Source organism: Periophthalmus magnuspinnatus, chromosome 4 (genome assembly GCF_009829125.3).
Source record: "Periophthalmus magnuspinnatus isolate fPerMag1 chromosome 4, fPerMag1.2.pri, whole genome shotgun sequence".
NCBI lineage: Eukaryota > Metazoa > Chordata > Actinopteri > Gobiiformes > Gobiidae > Periophthalmus > Periophthalmus magnuspinnatus.
In genome coordinates this window covers 11739404-11749952 of record NC_047129.1, presented here as the reverse complement: position 1 = coordinate 11749952, position 10549 = coordinate 11739404, and the positions used below count along the sequence as shown (strand labels likewise).

General features: G+C 36.8%; 2 protein-coding genes across 2 annotated transcripts in view; one reads left to right on the top strand and one right to left on the bottom strand.

The window, feature by feature from the left end:
* Positions 1-1441, bottom strand: cdkn2c (cyclin-dependent kinase inhibitor 2C (p18, inhibits CDK4)). Its single transcript, XM_033965594.2, has 2 exons — positions 1244-1441; positions 1-421 (listed from the first exon to the last, which is right to left on the bottom strand). Exons 1-2 carry the CDS (start codon positions 1373-1375, stop codon positions 125-127), a joined length of 429 nt encoding a protein of 142 aa, XP_033821485.1. The 5' UTR covers positions 1376-1441; the 3' UTR covers positions 1-124.
* A 1913-nt stretch (positions 1442-3354) lies between these two features.
* Positions 3355-10549, top strand: part of faf1 (Fas (TNFRSF6) associated factor 1) — a 42250-nt gene continuing 35055 nt past the window's right edge. The window contains 6 exon segments of the mRNA XM_033964762.2: positions 3355-3649; positions 4800-4868; positions 5984-6030; positions 8362-8636; positions 8740-8831; positions 8909-9000. Of these exon segments, the coding sequence (XP_033820653.1) occupies positions 3590-3649; positions 4800-4868; positions 5984-6030; positions 8362-8636; positions 8740-8831; positions 8909-9000 (635 nt within the window). The 5' untranslated portion in view covers positions 3355-3589.

The following is a 10549-nucleotide window of genomic DNA, read 5'->3' as shown; positions in this document are numbered from 1 at the left end:
CGTTTGTTAGATTTTTCATGGGCGACTGCGTGACTTTTGTACGGCATCTGTAATTAAATACTGTCGTGCTCTCGATTGAAGCGGGGTCGGTGTTGTGTAGCTATAGGCCCAGTGTCTAGGCTCCTTATATCGCTGGGCGCCCCTCGCCATTCGTGTTTTTTGAAAACGCAGTGCGTCCGATTAAGAGTTCGACGACACCTTTGTGACCTTTCATATCAGCCAAGTGCAGCGGGAGGTAGCCTCTATCATCAGTCACGTTCAGGTCCGCACCGTGGTCCAGCAAGACGCGCACAGTGTCCTCAAAGCCCTCACGCGCAGCATCATGGAGCACAGTGAGGCCGCACACAGGGTCGCGGACACTGGGATCTGCCCCTGCGCGAAGAAGTTCTCCGACCAGTTTTGAGTGCCCCAACATTGCCACCTGCACGAAGACAAAAGGTAGGCCTTAGTAAGTGAAGAGCAGACAGAAAGGGAGACAGACATTAAGCGCAACACCACGCCAACTCAGCTGAGAGCTGGTTTGTCTAATGCAAAAATCTAGGCCTTTTAATAATAAGTTTAACACTTAAGCTTATTGGAGACATAATAACAATAATAACAATAGCAGCATCAACAGAATAAGTCTTAATACCAAAGCACCCAACATTTTGTAAAAGGAGCCCCATAATATCACATATAAGAAAGTATTAAAATGAATACATTAATATATATAATATTAATATTAAATAAAGGATAATAAAATTTCACCTTTTCTGCGCATATATATATATATATATATATATATATATATATATATATATATATATATATATATATATATATATATATATATATATATATATATATATATATATATATATATATATATATATATATATATATGGCAACAATATTACCTCAACACACATTAAGATAAAAAGGCCTGTACAAGTGCTGTACTGGCAAAATTAGTTAGATAAGACTGATCAGCTTATCAGTAGCCAGGTTTGTTGTAGTTAATGTAGTTAACTCTTGGTTTATTTTTTAAATGTCACATAAAGAGGGTTTCCACAATTTGTTTTGTTTTTCATTGTATTTTAAAATCTACATGTGGGGCCTATAGTCACAAAGAAAATGGATGAGGAAGTTATGAGCACATGGTAATGCAAAGACCAACCTTTAGTATTTTATAAAAGCAAATTTTAATTGAATATAGGCTGTACATACAATAGCCTCCACACTGAAAAATATTACATTTACTGACCTGTAGTGCATTTCTGCTGTAGCTGTTTAGTCCATTTATTGCTGCCCCTCTTTCAAGACACAACAAGACTTCAGAAAGATTTCCATTGGCAGCGGCATTGCAAAGCTGATCTTCAAGAGATTTTTGAGCCATTTGGGGGAAAAAATAAAGGCACAAAGGCCAAGGTCCACACCTTGTTTTTCAGAAAAGGGTAAAATGGTGGAGGAATAGCAGTTATGAGGACCTCCCTCAACCTGTCACATGCTCTCAGATGGACCTATCATCTATTCTAGACGATAGGGCTGGGAATTAAAGAAATTGTAATGCTCCTAAAAGCCTAATACAAAAGGTAACAATGCAAAAATCAAAATCTGAGATATAAGCAAAGTAAAGTTTAATTTAGGCCTATAGCTATTACTGTTTAACCGTTACACAGTTATAGCCTATCTGACTACAGTGTCTATTGGGTAGCCTACCTTGATGTGAGTTGAAGAGATAAGCTAATAAAGAATTCTTCACATTTCCTTACTTGAACTGTGTCTTGAGATATTAGGGCTTGGAAATTAGTATAAATAATTATTCAATTCAATTTTTTCCTCATTGGTTGAACACAATTGTTGATTCAATTTTATTTTGTCCTTTACAAATAAAAGAGGTTTCAAATTATTAATTTCCTGAATATAAACAAATATTCATAAATAATCATTGCCATTTAAAACTATAAACTAGTCAAATGTATTCCTCCAAAGTCTGAACTCTGCTCCAAACCACATGCTTTTATACTGACAGGATTGGCTGTGGATCCCTCGAGTAAAAAGATAATTTGCCTGGGCAGCCAAACCTAATTAAGAGAGTAAAAAGAAGGCCAGGGAACCCACGCATAAGGCATCACTGACGATGAGAAAAGAGACAATTTCGATTAAAATTCGATTCATTGCATTGCCCTGAGAATGACTCATGGCGTAGGAGTTGAGCTACTAAATTTAGATTATAAAACATGTCAAAATCCAATTGTGACACTATATATAGTCTAAAACTTACATAATGCGCATAGAACTCAAATGTTTTGCGTTGATGTTGCAAAATACCCTTATATTAATAAAGCCAACGTTAGCCTCCTCAGGGGCTATGGCGCAGATTAGGAGGACTCGTCACTATAATAGCTTATTATTCATCAACCAAATAGCTCTCTATAAAGATCGGTGTCCTATAGACTAGGAAAAATAACCAACCTCTTAAGCACGTAGGTCTACGACTTGACTCTCGGATTTGGAATTGAAAATATACCTACCTTACTCTCCAAAAGCTAGCAACGCAAAAACGGCGCAAAATAATAACCTTTCCCGAGTTTGCTCTAAAAATGCGGACATCTGCTCCATTTAAGTTGAACAATCACAATTAATGACTACGTTCTTTAATGTAGGAAGTAAAGCCCGTCCTTGTTCACGCATTTTTGAAAGCCTTACCGAAATGAGACTGGAGACATTGATTGGATAAAACTGATGATAGGCGGGCTCGTCTGGTTTGGAGAGCTTTTGAGAAAATGATACCGTCTAACCGTGCGTTTAACGGCTATTCCCGTTATAATGGCGCCCCTTAGTGGTAGAAACTTTAACAAACACTTGTGACAATTTTCAGCAAAGGTTGCAGCTGAAGTATACTCGCATGGCAAATTATTACATGGCTAAACTTTAATTCAAATAGACTTGACCTAGTTGTGAGTAATTAGACTTCGTCCAAATATAATATTTAGAAAGTTGACCAACGAAAAATGCATCGGAATGAGTAAAAATATTGTAACTATCTAGTAGTTTGCATATATATTTGCACATCCTATCTATAACGTTTTACTTAATTAAGCCCTAACACTAAACTACAGTGCAAAAAAGTCCATGTTCATCTTTTTACATCATTGTCTATTTCATCAGAATACCAGGGTCCTAGTTGGCTTCTTTTTTTTTTTTTTTTTTTTTTTTTTTTAAGTATATCTACTTATTATAATTGCACAATAGTTTATTACCTTGCCATGCAGCAGTTGTGGTTTGGGCCAATAAAGGACTCTCAAAACAAAAAGCAAACTAAGAGGTGCACGACATCGTTTTACAACATTTGATCCCTTTTTACGTCAGCCGTAAAGCAATGGAATCGTTCACAATAATGATACGAGATAACTGAAGACTATAACGTTACTTTTGTAGATTTGTACATTTTAATTGTGCGTATACCGTTTAGATATCGACATTGTGTTTGGTCTTTGAACCCTATCTTGTCAACACATTATAGGGAAGTATTTTAAGAGTTGTGCCCCTCTGTGAGGCAAGAAACGACGTGAAGCAGTGGACGGATTGTATTTAGCCAGTCATTGCCATGGCCTCCGAAAGCAGCGATAGCAACATGGACAGAGAAATGATTTTGGCTGACTTTCAGGTCTGTTTCCCAATGCATATATAGTTAAGACTGGGTGTAGTAAACCGATTTGAACTACAATCAAAACAAAGTTCTGCTAAGCAGAGCAGACAAACCTGATGCACCGTATCAGTAGACATGAGCCGGGGGTAGCTAACCCCTCGAAGCTAACATACTGACAGCCAGCTAAACGAAAATTGTACAGTATCGTAGGTTACCAGATTAACGATAACGTATTCTAACAGTATGTTTTATTTACAATTCTAACAACTCTTTAAAATACATAACCTAGGATTTGTGTCGTATATCATTTCTATTTATTCAAGATACAGCGGGAAAAGACTTCTAAAGTTGTTTACATCGCTACGATATCGAGGAGTCAATTCACAAGAGATAGAAACCTGTATTTTTTTCTGTCGCAAATATGGCTAGACTTGGCCCAATTAGAACTACTGTTCACTGTTCAAAATGTGTTAATATAAACCAGAAGACAGTTACAAGTTATCTTTGTGTATATTACTGTGTGGTCTAGTAATAACTGTTTGTGCAATATGACATGCACTATATGAGGATTATTTTGAAATATTTCATAAACATTACTGTGTTCTCAGATTTGAGGATCTAGTACAATTGGGCCTGCAATTATTCATTGAAATAATCCGATTAACTAGTCAACTGTTAACATAATTGTATTCATACGCTAAACACTGCAATAGTTAACTCTTAAACATATGATAAGACATTTTATAACAACTATTAAATCAAATAGTTAAAAAATGATAAACCATTCGATCTTATCTAGAAGGCTTCAGTCACCATATTACACAACCTTTTTTGGTTTGAAATGTGTTAAAATAATCTCAATGCAGAGTAGAAATAAAAATGGCTGGATGAGTCATCGAATCAGAAAATAATCGCTGACCAGTCGACTACTAAATAATTGTTAGTTGTTAGTTAGCCCTAATTTACGATTACAACTTTTTTTTGGTGACCAAAAAACAACAGAAAGAGTTCCTCATTTTGGGTTTCCAGATCGTAAACTTAAACTAGGTTGCAATAATCCTAAAAGGGCTCTATGATTTGATGTCTTCTTAGATTGTGTAGCTGTTTTTGATTCCGACAAGGGCACGCATCAGCTCTTACCTTTAATGTTGCCATTATGTTTTTACAGGCTTGCACTGGGATTGACAACATTGCGGAGGCAATCACACTATTAGAGCTTAATAACTGGGATTTAGTGGTAAGTGCTTGGAATTTGCTCAGTAATAATTTCATAGCTCAATGCAAACTGTGCAAGACCAGATTTGCAGTTTCATGCATGTGTGAAATTTTACATTGTTTACATATGGCCTGTTGTGGTGTTTTTCATAGAAAGTTGTTCTACTTTTAAAATGGCAATGTAGAATATTCACCAGGTGACTGTAGTGGTAACTTGGAGCTTGTTATTGTATTTTTTTTTAACTCGCTAGGCTGAAATAACTTCTGATGACACATGCATTTCTGAACAATTGAGTTGGATTTTAACAAAGAGTTTGTCTGCAGCGGCCATTGCAGTCATTGTTGTGATCAGTGTGTGTATTTTCCTGTTGTCATGATATTTTGTTTTACCCAAGGTACTTTTATAATAAATGTAGAATATTCTCATATTTCATAAACATGATCTCTGTCCCCAGATGTGAAGTAAACATGTTCAGATCAATTCAGTAATTATAACAATATTTAACATTTGGTTAATAATCATCCATAATCTGGCTAATCCCAGATTTAGGATGGAAATTAGCTTTTGGCTATAATTTGGTGTGTTTACATTCATGTTGAATCATGTCTGTTCATTAACATGCATTGTCCCAGTCAAATAAATAAATAATTAAAATAAATTTAGATATGTGTAACACTCTGATTAGAGTTGTACACATATAGCAATCTGGAACAGCTCTTGCTGAAAGTGATTGGGAAAAGGCGGAAAGTCATGTTAAATATTTGAAGCTCATTGGGCAAAGCATCACAACAATGGAACAAGCCAAGAAATCACACATTCATTATATCCAGTTGAGAGAAACACACTGACATTTTTCCTGTTCACAAATGCACAAAGCGCTTCTGTTAATTTCTTAAAGACAAAATATTATTAATATGTATTTCCGCTAAAATAGGCTGAAGTACACCCATTGGCATTGCTGTTTCTTTTAATACATTTGGGCACATTACCTGTTTTGGCTTCTGCTCAAACCACAGTGCTGCCCCGTGATTGGTGGCCAGTGCCCTATCACAATAGCGACAACCTAGCCAGATGGATTCTCATGACTTTGTGAATACTAATACCTTCATTTTATTTTTTGTTGCCTCTCATTACAGGCTGCAATCAATGGAGTGATACCACAAGAAAATGGAATTTTGCAAAGGTAATTTTATTTTAATCAACCAAGTACTGGAAACATTAGAATAAGAATAACAAGTACCAATGCTATTGAATAGCAGAGAGACTTGTGGTTTATCATCACATTTATATAGTGAATTCAGGCTCTATTGGTTACTCAAAGTGATTCATATCAAGGAACCACTCACCCAGTGCAATGCAGACACTGAAGGCAATGTGTGTTAGATGTTTTGCCTAAGGACAGCTAGAATCAAACCTCCTAATTTTGGATTAGTGGACAGACATTTTCTACTGCCATGAAGAGGGAACCATACATTACATTAACAAGGACTTATTGGTTTAAAGCAAATGAAAGAATAATACTGGAGGAGATGACTTTACAAAGGGCATCAAAAGCCTAGATCTTGGGCCATTCTCATGGCACCTACAGTACCTCTAAAATGTGTGGATCATTTCAGGGGGACATCAAAGAACTTCTTTTTTGAAAGACCCAGACATTAGCCCACAGAGGTGGGTTTTCACACAGCCAGTTGGTCTTTAATCCCCTTGCACATCCTTAAACTGTATTGTTCTACGGAAGGAGCCCATCTTTCTCCACTGACATGTCCTTGTTATGCCAGTAAGATCTGCTGTAATGTCCATGTTATATTTGGTCTTAGAGAAAAAAATAAATAAATAAAAAATCATTACTCCCTTTAAAGGTACTAGTAGTAGATTGATGGGGCAGGGTGAAAATCTTGTTCTTGAAACGGTCTTGAAGATATGCTGTTATCTAACCATAAGTGAGATGCTTAAACCAACGAGAGTTCTGTTTAGATGCTTCATTGTTAGTTTAAGTGGCTCACAAAAATGCTGTTAAATTTTGATGTTTTAATTGAAACTCTTATCGTCTTAAAATCCCCTTGCTGTTTAAATCAAATCAGATATAACATATATATGGGCAACAATAGCTCAGTTGGTGTGTTTGTCCACTGGTCCAAAGGTTGGTGGTTCGAATCCCACTCTCGACATCATTGGTTGAGTAGTCAGATCGACTGACCCACTGGTTGACGGTGCAATGCCAGCTCCCACAGATGAATGCTGTCATCGTGTCTTTGAGCAAGACACTTAACCCACCCACAGTGTCTGTGTACACTGGTGTATGAATGTTTGTATGAATGGGTGAGTAGTTTCTTGATGTAGTGGAAAAGTGCTATATAAAATTTGACCATTTACCATATAAATAATTTGCCTGCATCATATTTGTTTTTTTTTCTTTCTCCACTTTATTCTTTTTTGCATTTCTAACCTTATGTACATTTTTATGTCTTTATATCTTTTATGTCTTGCAAAAAGTTTGACAAATCATTACCCTTCCTTGAGACAGCCCTTGAATACTGGAGATGTGTATCAAACCATTGTTTTATTTTCATGCTACAATTCAGTTGAGTTCAGTTGAGCTTCTTCTGCACTGTGTCGTTTTGGGTCATGAGAATATCTCTAGGCATTTATAAGGGTACAGATTGGCATGAATGGAGGCTGCCTGGCAGCTTTACGAACAGCTAACACATTTACTAAGTGGCTGGCACTGGTATGTGCCACCATTGCCCAGTAAACAGACAACGATGATGTGGTTTTAGCTGATGCCAATTGAAGACAGAGCCAGAAGTAGACAAAAATGCATCACTACTGTCCACTTTTGTCAAAGCATTTTGTAATTAGAAAGCTTATAGTTAGTAACCTTCATATAGAGATTGGGATTATGTCGTCACATCTCAGAGTTTTCAGTTAACCTAATGTTAAGCTAATGGAATCTCTGGAAACTTTAATTGAGATTCATTGCTTTTTTATCCATAAATGTTGAACCTTTATTATTTGTTCGGAGTTAATATATGCAGTAGTATACTGTATAGTATTTTTTTCTTGTGGTTTACAGATATTAAACCAGGTCAACAAATCTGCAATCTGACAATTAAACAGCAAATTTTACCACAGAATTCTAACCTGACCTCCAGGTCAATGTAATACTATAAGAATAAGAATGTTGCTATGGTCTTTTTAAAAATGTTTTTTCTTAGTGCCTAAGTTGCGCCTATTGAGCATTATATGAATCCCCTCTGTGTTTTGTATCCATTGCCAGCCTGCCTCAAGCTATAGGATTTTGAACCAAATTAAGTGAATCTTTGCTAAGTTCAGTTCAGTAATGAAGCTGTGACTTATCTAAGAAAGAAAACAAAGACCAGTCCTCTTTGCGTGAGGCTTGATTAAAATTGTCTCCCCTCTTAGTAATGTTCTGGTCATTACAAAACAGGCAGTACGTTTTTCCTAGTCTGTCTAAAATCAAAAATCTAAACTTTTTTTTGTTTATATTTTACAGTACTTATTCCAGTCAGGCAAGTCAAGCCAACATTTTTGGACCTGTCAGCCAATCAGAAGCCGCAGAAGCAGAAGCTAGAGGAGCTGTGCCACCACCACCACCACCACCCTCCTCCTCATCGTCTTCATCCTCTCCTCCATCGTCTGCCTCAGCGTTTTGTCCCCTGAATGTTTCCTCCAGACACATTGTAGAACGCCAGTCTCGTATGCTCCACTTTCGGGTGGAGTACCGACAGCGCTCTGTGGAGCTTGTTGTAGAGGAAGCCAGTACAGTTGGTGAGCTGAGACAAATAATCAGAACATTTCCAATCCATAGGCATTCACATTAGTAGTACAATTTAAAAGTTTGTGCTTTATGTTTTGCTGTGTTGTCCCGCAGGTGACATCAAACAAATTCTTGAGTCAGAACTTGGGGTACCAGTGTCCAAAATGCAGCTGAAAGGATGGAAAAGTGGCGATGTGTCTGACAGTGTAAGCTAAATATTGTAACGGTATTGATCTATCATTACATCTGAAAGTTAAAATAAAAATCTGTGTTTGCGTTTTAGACCGTGTTGAGGAGTTTACACCTGCCCAAAAACAACAGCCTCTATGTCCTGACCCCTGACATTGCTCCTACAGCTAGTACCAGTACAAACAGGTAACAGTCACCATTATATTTTTTTAGCACATACCTTTTCAACCGATAACAACACCTCTTGTTGGATTGTGATGTAATGTAATGACGCGTGGTGAACATCAGGTGGCAGCAGGTGATTAAAAGTAAGTGGATGCCTTCAGAAAACTGGGCTCAGATACTTCTTCATAGTGGAGTCTGAGTCTTCTGACCTGGTACATTTTCATTTTCTCACATTTCTGTTGTGACATTTTGAAAAGAGCATCCACCACAGCATTCTCAGTACAATGTGTAAATAATAATGCCCTTTGTTATGTGATCCAATACAACAGCAGTAGGTGTAGTTATTACACACTTGTTTTGATATATCTACTTTACATTCTATTTGTTTGCTAATTCTTTGTTAATCTGCTGCAGTTCATATACCTACATCTGAAAAAAGGGTTGCAGTTGATACAATTTTAACTTTAAAGATTTTAAACTAAAATTAAATCGCAGGTGCCCAAACGACACTGACAGACTGACTGACGGACTGACTATGGGTTTTGTGGGACTTGGTCTACACAACTGCTATGTATTAGATCAAATGTCTGCACAGGTGAATTGTACTACTGTTTGGCATTTTTCTTTTGGTCAATTAGTATATTTATTTTATAATAATTATGAGCTGTTTAAATATTAATAGTATTTAAAATGATATACAAATTTCAGCAAATGTATAGATTTCTTGAGAACATTCTTGAATCCTTCTGATTTATTTGAAAATTGCTGATCTTTTATCTTCACTGTGAACATTCATGTTTAGATTTTAATTAATTACTTTACTCTGCACTTGCCTGATGTCTCTCATACTAAACATGCATTGTGTTGGAGTTAAACTTTAATTGGGGTATTTGACATTTTCTCTCTCATATTTATTAGTCTCAATTTCCGATGCATTTTTATGGTTTCTGCCTTATATTTCATTTTAATGTTCCCAAACGGACTCTTTCCACTTAAGTGCCACTTAACGCACAAAAGTATCAATTTATTCCTCTATAGTCTAAATATAAACCCAAGCCACATTCTTTAAGGATAACTGACTGTAGACCAGTCAATAAGAAAAGACAGTCATTTCCATCTGCAAACAAGTGAATCTAGATTCACTTGATTTGCTCATTCGATTGCCCATCCCTAAAATGGGCATTTGCGGTCGAGTCCAGTAGTGGTGGGCTGCTCTACCGGGCGAGTGGTCGTTATATTGTGTTGGCAGCTAATGGCCCTCATCTCTCTCCACCCGCTCTTACCATCTCCTCGCTCCGTCACTTCCTGCTGTGTCTTTTAGCAGCGACACAGCCATTTTCATCAAGTGCTATCGATATCATTTTAGGTGTTAGGACCTCATTATTCTCTGGCAGCTATTTTTTGGGTGGAATTTTGGTCTAAATACAGTGGGTGGTTTCCTTTGAATTTGCACTGTGTTATGTGTTATTTCACTGAGCATTTTTGTTTTGGTATAAGGTGTAAAGATGGGTCACACATATCTTCACAATAATAGGGGGTACAGGCTCCTGTTGAGGGACCAGACAAGCTG

Coding starts and splice junctions, on each gene's coding strand:
- cdkn2c (XM_033965594.2), bottom strand. CDS start 1,375: ATGGCTCAAAAATCTCTTGAAGATCAGCTTTGCAATGCCGCTGCCAAT. Junction 422..1,243: donor ACAGCAGAAATGCACTACAG/GTCAGTAAATGT, acceptor GTCTTCGTGCAG/GTGGCAATGTTGGGGCACTC.